Consider the following 15872-nt stretch of genomic DNA (forward strand, 5'->3'; position numbering starts at 1 on the left):
ATTCAACTAAAACAATCCAATTCCAACAAATCACAAAACTCACTTTTTCGAAAATCCCTTCAAAAATTCATAACAAATCCGAACGTCGCTCTAATTCAAAACTGATAGATAATAAACGTTCAGAACTCCGCCAGGAACAACATACTAGAATCTAAATCGATTCTAACCACCTCCGAAAAACAAAACATATCCGATCGGAGAAATACTTACGGTATAACGAAGCTCTCTCAGCCATGATCGCTAATCTGCCTTCAGAAATAATTTCTAACGGACGGATCGAGCTCGGACTGAAATCCAAAAGCTTGAAAAGCTTATCTCACGCCTTCAATGGAGGAATCGGTTGGGAGAGAAGAGGGTGGAGTGAAGGAGGAGTCAAAACAAGGTATAAATATCTAATTAAGTCCATATTTGCGTTTTAGTCCCTGAAAAATCCGAAATTTGCAAAAAGGACCCTGATCAAAATCAAGTCGGCTCTTGAACTCTGGAATCTCCGATTATCTCAAATAAAGTCGATTAAGATAAAATCGGGGCGTTACAATTTTGAATCAGAATTATCAATTCCTTCAGCCCAAAATCGAGAACATCATCTTCTACCTTGGAATTTTGTCTTCCAAGTTAAATATTTCAAGATCCGTGCATCCGAATTAAATTCCAGGCATAGTTCTGCGATCCTTGAAAGACGAGCTTCGATTTGGTTTAAGTATCTTTATGATTCAGCATATTTCGAAATTGAGATAATAAGGAACTCAGAATTTGAGTATGAATATGTGTTCTTGAGATTTTATGTGTTGTATTATCGCAATCGGGTCGATGATTGGATGCCGTTTCTATTTCTTATGAATTTTTCAGCATGTATTTCGAAATGGTAGCTGCTGATATGCTGGTATATTGATGTATTTTGGCTGGTATATCATGTATTTGAAGTAGATATGAATGATAGATTGGTTGGATTTCAGTTTCGGCTACCGATTCCGTACCGTTATGCCGTCGGTTTGAAAAATGATTAAGTTTGAGTCTATATTGTTTGAGCTGAGTATGATGTGAGTTCTTGCTGATGTTCTTAGACATATTTGATGTATTTTCAGATTGAAAACAGGGGACTTCAAGTTAAGAATCACGACTTCGAAACCAATCGACGGAAGAACAAGGTTTGTGACTTGTTAGCCTTGAAGATTGAGAAGAGTATGAGCAGATTTTGATTGTGTTCTTGTTGTGCAGCTATATCAGATTTGAAGAGTTTTGAAACCAAGTTTGAAAGGTATAAGACAACCTTAGAATAAGGGCTTTGAATATTCAAGAGGTTTCCTTGAATGCCCTTTTCAAAACCACATACTATGTGCTTATATGTGTTGTATTTGCACATTTACTTGCTTGTTTGACTTAGCTTGTTATTAGTTGGCTTTTACTCTTATGCTTCTAGATTTTGATGCATTCATCTTGAGCCAACAACCCTTTGAGATTTGAAATGGCAGATTCGCCAAAAGAATACGGATGTTTGGATATATATAAAGGAACCTAGGAGATAGATCAACTCCTATGGTTAGAAACTTGATATAGTATGCCAAAGTCCGGGAAAAGAGCTCAACGCCACCCCGAAAGGGAGAGTAGGTGGGAGATTTGTTGTGTTCTTCTTCCCCGGGATCCCAAGAACTGATATAGAACTTGATAGCAGATTTTTAAAATCATGCATTGCAATAGATTGGTTTAATGCTTGTTGAGATGTTTATATGAGTATTTCTTTAAACTCTACGATATGCATGATATAGTTGTTTTATACTGGGATTCAATTCTCACCGGAGATATCCGGCTATTTCTATGTTTGTATGTGTGCATGGGAATAGATGGGGCGAGCACAGGACAAAGAAGGTTGTAAGAAGAACGAGAGCAAGAGTAGCATATGGTGAACTCGGGTTTATGCAGTAGAGTTGATGTCAACCTTTGTATTTAGATCTTGTCTATGTTTTGTTATAAACACTTGCATATAAAGACTTGTATGAATGGCAAGAATAAGAACATTTGAGCATATAGATATGTATGTTGTCAAGAACAAGAGTATGTAATATCTTATGGTTGTATGTCAAGTTCCTTGTTTAGTTACTTGGTTAGTTCATGGATTTGCATGTTTTCATCTAGATTTTGATGTTAAATTCATGCTATATATGTTTGTCAGTGTTTGAGGATCAAAACAGGGACAAAGACATCATTTTTCAGCTGTTTGGAAGGCAAATCAGAGGGCCAGGCGCGCCCGCCCAGCCCAGAGGCGCGGCCGCGCCTAACCAAGGAACTTTGAGTGCCTTGGACCGAGCCCTATGCGCGCCCGCGGCACATGAGGCGCGCCCGCGCGTCAAGGTCTACTAAAAAAAAAAAAAATTTGTTGATCTTTTGCGACGTGTTTTTGCGTCGCCAAATGTATGGTTTTGCGTCGCCAAATGTCCTGTATTATATATTTGATTTTTAAGCAGATTAATATTCTGATTGAATATTTCTTGTTATTAATCGTCCTATAAGATGAGATTAGAACCCGAGGTCCCCACAACAGGTGGTATCAGAGCGTAAGTTCTGGACTGATTAGAGAGAAACGAGCGGGGTAGATCGAGTCCTCTTGATTGATTGATTTTTCTTGCATGATTTAATGTTTTAGATTAAATTGATCACATGATTATGTGTATTGATTTTATAATCATGCCTTATTGCTTTATCAAGTATGTATTATTTGAGAATGAATTAGAACCGGTTTTGGATCAGAACTTGATCTTTAGAGAAGGCATGAAAATGCTAATCAGAGGGGGGCTGAAACAGAATGGGTGAGTCTGATATATTGATACTTTTGTGTGCTAATCCTTTTGAATATCAGATATGCCTCCTCGTCAAGCGCCGGTTACTAGACAGACATTGGTCGTTCCTCCGCCAGAACAGGCAGATGTACCACAGGCCGCAGAAGCTCCTAGACCAAAACAGGGTAGTACATCCAATGATCCAATGGATGTTACAGCAACACCTATGGAGACTTTACTGAAAAGATTTCAATCCTTCAAGCCGCCTACTTTGAAAGGAACCGAGAACTCAGTTGAATGTGAAGGCTGGTTAGAGGATATGGAAATATTGTTTGATTCCCTAGATTATGCAGATGACAGAAGAGTCAGACTGATTGGGCACCAACTACACGAGGTTGCCAAGAGTTGGTGGATAACAACCAAAAGAGCTCTTGAAAATCGAGGTACACCTATCACTTGGAAAGTATTTACAAAAGAATTTTATTAACGTTTCTTTCCAGTGTCGTACAGAAAGGACAAGGGTGCAGAGTTTGCAAATCTGAAACAGGGGAATCTGAATATAGAAGAGTACGTTGCCAAGTTCTCTACATTACTAAAGTTTGCTCCACATGTAGCTGGAAGTGAGGAGGCCAAAGCTGATCAGTTCATCAATGGACTGAATCCAGATTTCTTTACCCTTGTGAACTCTGGGAGGCCGAATAACTTTGCTGATTCACTTGATAGAGCAAAGGGAGCGGAGGCTGGTTTGATTAAACAGCGAGGAGCATCGTTTGTTGCACAGTCTCAACGACAACCACAACCCCCAAGCTCAGTTTCAACAATCATCTCCTAGATTTGAGGGAGGTAGCAGCAGCGGTGGTAAGAAAGATTATCTGAAAGCAAAAGGGAAGCAGTTTAAGAAGTCAGGCAGTGGTTCATCCAGCTCTAGTGGGCCAAGACAGAGCAGTGCTGGACAGGGTTCAGGCTATACAGGAATGTATTGCAACAAATATGGAGGAAGACATCCTAGTGATCAGTGCAGAGGTGTGTCTGGGAATTGCAACATATGCCATCAGCCAGGACATTTTGCCAAGGTGTGTCCACAGCGTGGTTCAGTGAGGTCTCAAGGTGCAGGATCATCACGATCAGTGGCTCAGCCTGAAAGGCAATCATCTACTGTACACTCCTTCCAGCCACAGCCTCAGCAACAGAATAGAGCAGGAGGTAGTCAAGCAATGAATCAACCTCCAAGACAACAAGCTCGAGTCTTTGCCTTGACTGAAGAGCAGGCTCAGGCAGCACCTGACGACGTTATAGCAGGTAACTGTACTCTCTGTGGTTATCCTGCTTATGTGCTCATAGATACAGGTGCATCCCATACGTTTATATCTGAACAATTTGCTATATTACATGCATTTCCTGTTGAGTCATTATCTGCTGTAGTATCTATATCTTCACCTTTGGGGAGCGGTATAGTATCAGTGAAATCTGTCAGAAATTGTATACTACAGTTTGAAGATAATGTGATAGAGATAGACTGTATTGTGCTTGGGTTCTCAGACTTTGATTGCATTATCGGAATCGATATGTTAACCAAGTACAGGGCTACCGTAGACTGTTTTCAGAAGGTTGTGAGAGTCAGACCAGAAATGGCAGGGGAATGGAAATTTTACGGTAAAGGTTCGAGATCTCGAATACCTTTGATATCAGTTCTATCTATGACTAGTTTATTGCAGAAAGGGGCAGAGGGATTCCTTGTTTATGCAGTAGATATGTTGAAAACTAGCCCAGAATGGGCAGATCTTCCAGTGGTTAGTGAGTTTGCTGATGTATTTCCAGATGAAATTCCAGGATTACCTCCAGCTCGGGAGATAGACTTCAGTATTGAATTGATGCCAGGTACGTTACCGATTTCTAAAGCACCTTACAGAATGGCACCAATAGAGTTGAAAGAATTAAAAGAACAACTTGAAGATCTATTAGCAAAAGGGTACATTAGACCGAGTGTTTCACCCTGGGGTGCTCCGGTTCTATTTGTACGAAAGAAAGATGGTTCAATGAGAATTTGCATTGACTACCGGCAATTGAACAAGGCGACGGTAAAGAATAAATATCCATTGCCTAGAATAGATGATTTGTTTGACCAGTTGCAGGGTTCCTCAGTGTATTCTGTAAGAGTGGGTGCCCAGTGAGCCAACTGTGTGGCTATGGGCTTTGATGACTCTTTGTATAAACAATCTTTTGTTTAATATTATTTACACTTTTATGGCAATGACTTTATATTACTTCATATTGTTATATTGTGATATACTATTGTTGTTTTGATAAAGACCTTGAATATACTATAGTGTATGTAAGATGTGGTAGAACATGGAGATGTCTATCATGAAATACATCTTATAGTCACTGTATATTCTAAAAACCGTTCCTAGTCGATTGAGCCGTCCGATAATAAGGATAAGGATCGCTCGAGTTTGAGACTAGCATTTGCGATGCGGAGTACCACGTTTCATTGGTAGGGAACATGGAGATGTTCGAAGCATGCAAATGGATATTCATAGGATGAATAATCGAACTACCCTATCCGGACTTTCCAAGTGGTTATCACTTATCGAGTGGATAAAGTCCGCGGTTTTTGTTGTACACCATTAGTCCTTACGACTTGAAACATCATGGAGACTCTATATGCTAGTGCTGTGCTTTGACTCGTTTACCGACTCTATGGGGGTCATCAGGTGTCGAGATTGGGTACAGTTACGACACATATAGGAGTCAATGCATTGTTGTCAAGGATTCACCACATACTTGCGAGTGTGGATATCCTATGCGATCTGAGGAGATATTAGTGTGACAAATCTCTGGCCAGAGTATTTGATGTGATTTAAGAAATGGTTTCTTAGTAGCACATGCGATGTCACTAATTTGATCTTCAAGATGCATTGCATAGTTATCGAATCTTGAGCGACTCTCGATATACCAATGGTTGTTGATTCGATCGGGATATATGGATGAAGGGACCGTACTGTACGCTAACCAAAATCTACTGGTTCTTGTAGGCACTATCAGTGATACCTAGGGAATCATGGGGCGATGTTGCTAGGCGCTTTACCATGATTCGTTGGGCAAGTCGGAAAGTGTTGTTCCGAGTCACAAGGAGTTGTGAGCCCACGGCTAGCTGTATCCCTGAACCATTGAGGGTCACACAGTGTAATGGAGTTTTAATCCCCGTTGAGATAGTTAAATTTAAAGAGTTAAATTTAATGAACTAAGGAGTTGGACTTCTTAAATAAGAGTAAGGGAGTAGGATTTCCTAAAATGACATAGGGATGGACATTTTAGGAAACCACTGAATTCGGATTCAGGAAAATTTATTTTGACTTTAAAATGTGCAGAAATGGTTTCTGTGCGCATTGGTAAAATCGGTTTATCAATCGGAGTCACGATGAATTTTATATTAATTTCTGAACGAGCGGGCTTTGCTTGTCGGGCCTCAACTTATGACTAATGGGCCCTAAGGTGTTAGTGGCCTGCATTATAAATAAGTTATTGCAGTACAGAAATTAGTGACAACAGGTCATAATTTGAGAGACTGGATTTTTCGAAAAAAAACCCTAGCCTCCCTCTCATAATTCGGCCGCCCCCTCCCTTCTCTGCGTGAGAAATTCCGGTCTGTGATTTTGAATTGCAGTCTGGAATAGCGAATCAAATTCGTTTATTCTCTTCGTAGAAAACTTCTGATAGATTTTCTAGTGCAATCTATCAGAGGGATTAAACCTCTATTCGTGGACCTGATTGAAGAACAGCTTGTTCATCAGTTCCAGGGAGATACAAGAAGCGCAGAGAAATCTGTGTGGTGTCCAATAATCTCGCTTCGAGATTGAAGGTAAAATTTAATAATTGTTATTTGAATTTTACACACACACTATAATTTAATCGTTGAACGGTTGATACCCACACCATGGAATTGTTCCATGACAAAAAATTTTTAAACTTTCGCTGCACCGGGTATCAATCGTGATTGATCTGAGAGCCAGTTTTTCCAACATATTCCAAGATTGATTTAAGGTCCGGATATCATCAGTTAAGAGTTCGGGATGAAGATATATCAAAGACCGCATTCAGAACGAGGTATGGTCATTTTGAGTTTATTGTTATGCCGTTTGGTCTGACGAATGCTCCAGCAGTATTTATGGGTCTTATGAATAGAGTATTTCAGAAATATCTCGATGACTTTGTTATTATTTTTATTGACGATATTTTGATTTATTCTAAGAATCTGTGTGATCATGCCGAGCATCTCAGAATTATTTTAAAGACTTTGAGAACAGAAAAGTTGTATGCCAAACTGTCAAAGTGTGAATTCTGGTTGAAGAAAGTGGTCTTCCTTGGGCATATTATATCCGGAGATGGAATTTCTGTTGATCCTAGCAAGGTTGAAGTTGTGATCAATTGGCCTAGACTGACATCTGTACCAGAGATACGGAGTTTTATGGGCTTAGCAGGTTATTATCACAGATTTATTAAAGATTTCTCCAGTATTGCCAAGCCTATTACTCAGTTGACTCAGAAAAATGCACCGTATGTCTGGACTGAAGCATGTGAAGCCAGTTTCCTTGAGTTGAAGAAGAGATTGACGAGTGCACCAGTTTTGACTATTCCTTCAGGTACTGGTGATTTTACTGTATATTGTGATGCTTTTCACTGGGGATTAGGTTGTGTGCTTATGCAGCGAGGACATGTCATTGCTTATGCCTCGAGACAGCTGAAACCACACGAGACCAGATATCCTATCCATGATATGGAACTTGCAGCCATCGTATTTGCATTGAAGATATGACGACATTATCTATACGGTGAGAAATTTGAGATTTATTCTGACCATAAAAGTTTGAAATATCTATTTTCACAGTCTGAGCTGAATATGAGGCAATGAAGATGGCTAGATTTACTGAAAGATTTTGATTGTGAGATTAAATATTATCCGGGAAAGTCCAATGCAGCTGTAGATGCCTTGAGTAGAAAGGTATGTGCCTTATCCTTATCTACGATAGGTATCACTAAATTGGTAGAAGATTGATGTGTTTCTGGATTGATATTTAAAACAGATATGAAGTTTATCAGAATTTGTGCACTTCAAGCTGAGCCAGAATTGTTGGTTAGAATTAAAGAAGCACAGAGAAATGATCAGAGTATTCAGAAGTCCGTTGACATGGTCAGATCAGGGCATCAGTCTGAATACAAGGTTAGTGTAGATGGTGTTTTATATGTGAATAACAGACTTGTTGTTCCAGATATTTCAGATTTGAAACAGCAGATATTAAAAGAGGCTCATTGTAGCAGATACAGTGTTCATCCTGGTGGCAGAAAAATGTACAATGATTTGAAAACTCAGTATTGGTGGAAACAGATGAAATCTGATGTTACAGAGTTTGTATCTCGTTGTCTGAATTTCCAGCCGGTAAAGGCTGAAAGAAAGAAACCAGGTGGTTTATTGCATAGCTTACCTATTCCAGAATGGAAGTGGGATCATATTTCTATGGATTTTGTAACGAAGCTACCGCGTTCATCCAGAGGTTGTGATGATGTTTGGGTAGTTATCGACAGATTGACGAAATCAGCCTGTTTTATTCCGTACAGAATGACATACAGACACGATCAAATGGCAGAGATTTATGTCAGAGAAGTGGTAAGATTACATGGTGTGCCTAAATCTATCGTTTCATATAGAGACCCTAGATTTACATCGCACTTTTGGCACAGCTTGCAACAAGCTCTTGGTACTCGATTGCATTTGAGTACTGCATATCATCCTTAGACTGACGGACAGTCAGAGCGGACTATCCAGACACTCGAGGATATGCTTAGAGCTGTAGTGCTAGATTTTGGCACTAGTTGGCAAGATTCATTACCACTTGTGGAGTTCTCGTACAATAACAGCTACCAGACTAGTATTGAGATGGCTCCATTTGAAGCATTGTACGGAAAGAAATGCAGATCTCCTCTTTATTGGGATGATATTTCAAAGACACCTAATATTGGGCCAGATATGATCCGAGAGATGACCGAGAAAGTAAGACTGATTCAGAAAAGAATGAAAACAGCACAAGATCGACAAGCCAAATATGCAAATGTCAGACACATGCCTTTGTGTTTTGAACAGGGGGACAGAGTGTTCTTGAAGATCTCACCATTCAGAGGCACTGTCAGATTCGGCAAGAGAGGGAAGTTATCTCCACGATTTATCGGTCCTTACGAAATTCTTGAGAAGATAGGCAATCTTGCCTGCAGTGACCCTTACCCGGATCACCTACTAAACAGAACTTATGCATGCAATTAACTTAATTAAACAGATATCAGAATAAAACTGCGGAATCCATAAACAAATATACAATACCAAGAAAAGGAATCTGTAATTTATCCAATAATATACAACCAAATCGAATAGCTGTATAAACCCAAACAACAGTAATAAAACCTAAGCAAAGCTCCAGCTGGCCAACCACTGACTAGCCCCTCCTGGATCCACCCTCCTCATCCAATCGCAAACCTGCCCCAAGGAATAGGGTGTCCAGAAAACACAGAGTACGAGACGTGAGCATAAAACGCTCAGTGCGAGAGTATGAGTATACATGCATGCAAAGTGAACTCCCTATAGACTCGAGGTCAAGGATCAGATAACAGAGACAGACCGGGCCCTGGTATGTAGCATGCTGTGCCGTCGCTTCAGGAGGTGGCTCCCATACCGAGATAACCGTGGATACGCCGGACCCAAATCGATGGAAGTCCATCCACTAACAGGATAGGGTACAACCCTACTAACAGACATCTCGAAAGAGATACAGCAAGATGCAAATGAATGCAGCATAATATCATGGCATATAAATTATGCAGTCACATAATACATGCATACTCAGTCAGGATATCTCGAACAGTACTTTCGTACCTCAAAACAGTGCAAGCTCTACCAACTCTAGGTCCACGCCTATAGTCTGTTCTACACTGCCAAATGATACTACTATCATTAAATTGCTCTAAAAGCCTTAACTAAGCTATTGCATACTCCTAAATATTTATAGGAAGCAAAAGCTATACCTTCGTCCGTCGTTAGCCCTTTGATGTCGATGCCTCCAGAACTTGGGCACAACTCCGCTACGACTACCGAACGCCTCGCCGACCTCCGGACCAAGCCTAAGAAGACTAGAACAGCTCCAAAAGGACTAGAAAGGAAAGGAGAACTCGGAATTGGCAAATGAAAGTGAAGTCTCGGCCTTCTATTTATAGACATCGATCGGAACTTCCGATCCTTGATCGGAACGTCCGAACCCCGATTGGAACGTCCGATCCTGCCATCGGAGCTTCCGAAGATCCAGATCTGCCACGTGTCAAAATATCACTTGTTGACTCCGGATAGGGGTGATCGGAGCTTCCGGTCCTGATCGGAGCTTCCGATCTAGCCACACGTCATGCCTGACGTAATATTGATCGGAGCTTCCGATCCTGTTCGGAGCTTCCGATCCTGATCGGAGCTTTCGATCTCACCTTCGGAGCTTCCGAACTCTACCCAAGTAATTATGATCAATTCCTTAATTACTAATTTGGTTACGGGCTACTACATTCTCCCCCACTTAAGATATTTCGTCCTCGAAATCAGATCTTAAGTACCGAATGCAAATACAGAAATCAGAAACATTCTTTATTCAAATCAAACGTTTACAGAGTTTGCAACTGAATACAACTCAAAGAATGAAATCAAAACAACTCAGGATGGTCTTTACGCATCCTGTCCTCAAGCTCCCAAGTAGCTTCCTCAGTGCCTCGGCGCTGCCACTGAACTAAAACCAAAGGAATGACTTTGTTCCGTAAAACCTTATCCCTATAATCCAGGATACGAAGAGGTTTCTCAACATAAGTCAAATCCTTGTCTACCTGAACCTCAGACCGCTGCAGAATATGAGATTCATCCGCCACATACCGTCGCAACAGAGATACGTGGAACACGTCGTGAATACTGGATAGATGTGGTGGCAAAGCTAGTCGATAAGCCAAATCGCCAATACTCTCCAAGATCTCAAACGGACCGATAAATCTGGGAGATAACTTGCCCTTAAGGCCAAATCTGAGAATCTTGCGGAAAGGTGACACTCTCAGAAACACTTTCTCCCCGACCTCGAACTGCAAGGGCCTACGCTTGATATTAGCATAGCTGGCCTGACGATCCTGTGCAGTCTTAATCCGTTTCTTGATTTGATCAACAATGTCTATCGCCTGTTGGATAAACTCCGATCCCTCAGCCTGTCTCTCCCCCACTTCTTCCCAGAAGAGTGGAGTGCGACAACGTCGCCCATACAACGCCTCAAAAGTGCCATCCCAATACTAGTGTGATAGCTGTTGTTGTAAGCGAACTCGATCAACGGCAAATGATCCTGCCAGGCTAAACCAAAATCCATGACGCATGCTCTAAGCATATCCTCTAGGGTACGGATAGTGCGCTCTGATTGACCATTAGTCTCCGGATGATAGGCAGTACTCAAACTGAGAGTAGTACCCATCGCACGCTGAACACTCCCCCAGAATCTAGAAGTAAATCTGGGGTCCCGATCACTGACAATGCTCACAGGCACTCCATGAAGTCGGACAATCTCCTGAATGTACATCCGTGCCATGCGATCCACAGAGTACTCTCGGCTATAGACAATGAAATGCGCTGACTTGGTGAGTCGGTCCACCACAACCCAGATAGCATCACAGTTTTTCGGGGATACCGGCAAATGGGTCACAAAGTTCATAGTGATAAACTCTCATTTCCATTCCGGAATAGGCAGACTGTGAAGCGATCCTCCAGGTCGTCGGTGCTCTGCCTTGACCTGTTGACACACCAGACATCTCGAAACAAATTGATAAATACTGCGTTTCATTCCCTTCCACCAGAAACGAGTACGTAGATCCTTGTACATCTTGTTGCTCCAAGGATGAATACTCAACTTAGTGCGATGCGCCTGAGACAAAATCTCCTCTCGCAACTCTTCATCCTGAGGAATCACAAGCCTACCAGACAAACACAGAAAGCCATCTGACTGATAATGAAATCCAGACGAGCTACCCTTGTTAGCTAGATGAGCTAAACGCTGGGTCTTCGAACCAGACATCTGAGCATCTCGGATCCGCGAATACAAGGCTGGCTCAGATAATATCGCAAACATCTGGATACTCTGCATACCTTTCTTATGCTTGAAGGTATAACCTGAAGTACAACAGTCACTGATCACACTAGACATCGAAAAAGTCTGAAGCGCGGATAGTCGCACCTTGCGACTCAAAGAATCAGCGGTGAGATTAGCAGCTCCCGGATGGTACTTAATCTCGCAATCATAATCCTTAAGCAAGTCCATCCAACGTCTCTGCCTCATGTTCAACTCCGCCTGAGTGAACAAATACTTGAGACTCTTATGGTCGGTGAAGATCTCAAATTTCTCGCCATACAGATAATGGCGCCAGATCTTCAAAGCGAACACAATGGCTGCTAACTCCAAATCATGGACTGGGTAGTTGTCCTCGTGAAGCTTCAGCTGTCTAGAAGCGTATGCGATCACATGCCCATTCTGAGTCAGGACACAGCCTAACCCCTGAAGAGAAGCATCCGTGTAAACTACATACCCTCTAGATCCTGATGGTAATGTCAACACCGACGCAGAAGTCAACCGCCGTTGAAGCTCACGGAAATTCTCCTCGCACTCGGAGGACCACTCGAAATCCACACCCTTGCGGGTAAGCTGCGTCAACGGTCGAGCTAACTGAGAGAAGTTCAGAATGAAGCGACGATAATACCCTGCTAGACCCAGGAAACTACGGATCTCAGCAACTGTCGTCGGACGCGACCAATTAAGTACCGCTTCAATCTTGCTTGGATCAACCGAAATCCCCTCCCTGGATATGATATGGCCAAGAAATACCACTCTATCCATCCAGAACTCACACTTGCTCAGCTTGGCGTACAATTGCTCATCTCGAAGAGTCTGCAGTACCAACCGCAAGTGAGAAACATGCTCTTCCGTATTACGCTAATACACCAAGATGTCGTCAATAAAGACCACGACAAACTTGTCCAAATACTCCCTGAAGACACGGTTCATCAGATCCATGAATATAGCCGGCGCATTAGTCAAACCAAATGGCATCACTAGGAACTCGTAATTCCCATAGCGAGTACGGAATGCAGTCTCGGCTACGTCCTGATCACGGACTCTCAACTGATGATACCCAGATCTCAAGTCAATCTTGGAGTAAACTGACGTGCCCTGCAGCTGGTCAAACAAGTCATCAATACGAGGCAACGGATACTTGTTCTTCACAGTGACTCGATTCAGCTGCCGATAGTCAATGCACAGCCGCATCGACCCATCCTTCTTCTTCACGAAGAGAACAGGAGCTCCCCAAGGAGATACACTAGGACGAATGTACCCCTTGTCCAAAAGATCCTGTAGCTGATTCTTCAACTCACGCATCTCTGACGGAGCCAGACGATACGGTGCTCTAGAAATAGGAGAAGTACCCGGCATCAACTCTATGCCAAACTCGACTTCCCTAGCAGGAGGAAAACCTGGAATCTCATCAGGAAACACATCTGGAAATTCATCCACAACAGGAATGCTCTCTATCCCAATACTCTCAGCGGACAAATCAACTGCATAGATAAGGTAGCCTTCCCCGCCAGACTCTAGAGATCGACAGGCTCTCAAGGCTGATACCAAAGGCATCGGGGGTCGCGCTCCCTCACCATAGAAAAACCAACTCTCACTCCCTTCCAGATGAAAGCGTACTAATCTCTGATAGCAGTCCACTGAAGCTTGATAGGTAGTCAACATATCTATTCCCAGAGTGCAATCAAAGTCGTCCATTGCCAGGACCATGAGATTCGCCAACAGAATATTCCCTTCGAACTCTAAAGGGCAACCCAAGACTAGACTCTTAGCCAAAGCAGATTGGACCGTCGGAGTAGAAATAGACATCACTACGTCTAGTGCAATGCATGGTAACTTATGCCTCTTAACAAAACGTGCAGAAATGAAGGAATGAGATGCACCAGTGTCAATAAGTACAAGAGCAGGTATACCATAAAGCAGAAATGTACCTGCGATGACTTTCTCATTCTCCTCCACAGCCTGATCATGTCTCAGGGCAAACACCTGGCCAGAAGCTCGTGGCCTCAAATGAGAACTCCCAGCAGACTGTCCCTGCGACTTCTGCTGAACGGTGGCCTGAGAACCTGATCCTGAACCAGAACCAGAACCGCCTCCCCCAGACTGTGGACAATCCCTCCGGATATGACCAGTCTCTCCACAACGGAAACAAGCTCCAGAAGCTCTGCGGCACTTGTCGTATGGATGGTTCTTCCCACAGTGATCACACTTGTCCTTCTTACCGAAATGGACAACACCTCTAGAACCAGAGGAAGAAGAAGTTCCAGACTTCTTGAAAGTTTGGGCACGGGGACACAAAGAACTAGAAGGTCTCGACTGAGAGAAAGACTTGTTTCGCCGAATGCTGTCCTCCGCCTGGTAACAACGGCTCACCAAACCCTCGTAGGACATGTCGTCGCCAACCGCCACACGGTCATGGATATCAGGGTTAAGGCCCTGAAGGAACAGATTATACTTTATCTCTGAGCTATCAGCAATCTCGGGGCAATAGGATAGCAGATCAAAGAACCTCTGCTGATACTCATCGATAGACATGGCTCCCTGTCGCAGACTCAGTAGCTCGCCTGCCTTCGACTGACGGAGTGCAGGAGGAAAATACCGCTTTTGGAAAGCTGTGCGGAACTCGGCCCAGGTGGCCACTCCTCTCGCCGCAACAAAAGGTGTAGAAGTAAACCTCCACCACCTGCGCGCACGCCCATCCAGAAGATAGCCAAGGGTCTCCACCTTCTGCTCCTCGGTGCATTGGAAAGTCTGAAAAGTCGTCTCCATGCGGTCTAACCAATTCTCCGCATCCTCCGGAGACTCACCTCCAACTAAGGGCTTAGGACCCATAGCTAAGAATCGACGCATAGTGAAACGCTCGTCGTCATGGTGACGATGACGTCGTTCTCGACGAGGCTCCCGGTCGGCATCACCCCAACGCCCACCAACACTGCCATGACATCTACAAAAATACCTCAAGATGAGACTAAATCCCAAGAATTCTTTTGCATACTTTGATACCATAAATGCAATGACCCTTACCCGGATCACCTACTAAACAGAACTTATGCATGCAATTAACTTAATTAAACAGATATCAGAATAAAACTGCGGAATCCATAAACAAATATACAATCCCAAGAAAAGGAATCTGTAATTTATCCAATAATATACAACCAAATCGAATAGCTGTATAAATCCAAACAACAGTAATAAAACCTAAGCGAAGCTCCAGCTGGCCAACCACTGACTAGCCCCTCCTGGATCCACCCTCCTCGTCCAATCGCAAACCTGCCCCATGGAATAGGGTGTCCAAAAAACACAGAGTACGAGACGTGAGCATAAAACGCTCAGTGCGAGAGTATGAGTATACATGCATGCAAAGTGAACTCCCTATAGACTCGAGGTCAAGGATCAGATAACAGAGACAGACCGGGCCCTGGTATGTAGCACGCTGTGCCGTCTCTTCAGGAGGTGGCTCCCATACCGAGATAAACGTGGATACGCCGGACCCAAATCGATGGAAGTCCATCCACTAACAGGATAGGGTACAACCCTACTAACAGACATCTCGAAAGAGATACAACAAGATGCAAATGAATGCAGCATAATATCATGGCATATAAATCATGCAGTCACATAATACATGCATACTCAGTCAGGATATCTCGAACAGTACTTTCGTACCTCAAAACAGTGCAAGCTCTACCAACTCTAGGTCCACGCCTATAGTCTGCTCTACACTGCCAAATGATACTACTATCATTAAATTGCTCTAAAAGCCTTAACTAAGCTATTGCATACTCCTAAATATTTATAGGAAGCAAAAGCTATACCTTTGTCCGTCGTTAGCCCTTTGATGTCGATGCCTCCAGAACTTGGGCACAACTCCGCTACGACTACCGAATGCCTTGCCGACCTCCGGACCAAGCCTAAGAAG

The 15872-nt window shown here is 42.9% G+C and overlaps 1 protein-coding gene across 1 annotated transcript in view; it reads left to right on the forward strand.

Moving 5' to 3' along the window:
* Positions 1-327: 327 nt before the first annotated feature.
* Positions 328-15872, forward strand: part of LOC140877574 (uncharacterized) — a 47090-nt gene continuing 31545 nt past the window's right edge. The window contains exons 1-4 of the mRNA XM_073281108.1: positions 328-382; positions 2855-2959; positions 3389-3542; positions 3607-3847. Of these exons, the coding sequence (XP_073137209.1) occupies positions 328-382; positions 2855-2959; positions 3389-3542; positions 3607-3847 (555 nt within the window). The remainder of the gene's footprint in view (positions 383-2854; positions 2960-3388; positions 3543-3606; positions 3848-15872) is intronic.

The sequence above is a fragment of the Henckelia pumila genome, chromosome 2, assembly GCF_033568475.1.
Source record: "Henckelia pumila isolate YLH828 chromosome 2, ASM3356847v2, whole genome shotgun sequence".
In the NCBI taxonomy this organism is placed as follows: domain Eukaryota; kingdom Viridiplantae; phylum Streptophyta; class Magnoliopsida; order Lamiales; family Gesneriaceae; genus Henckelia; species Henckelia pumila.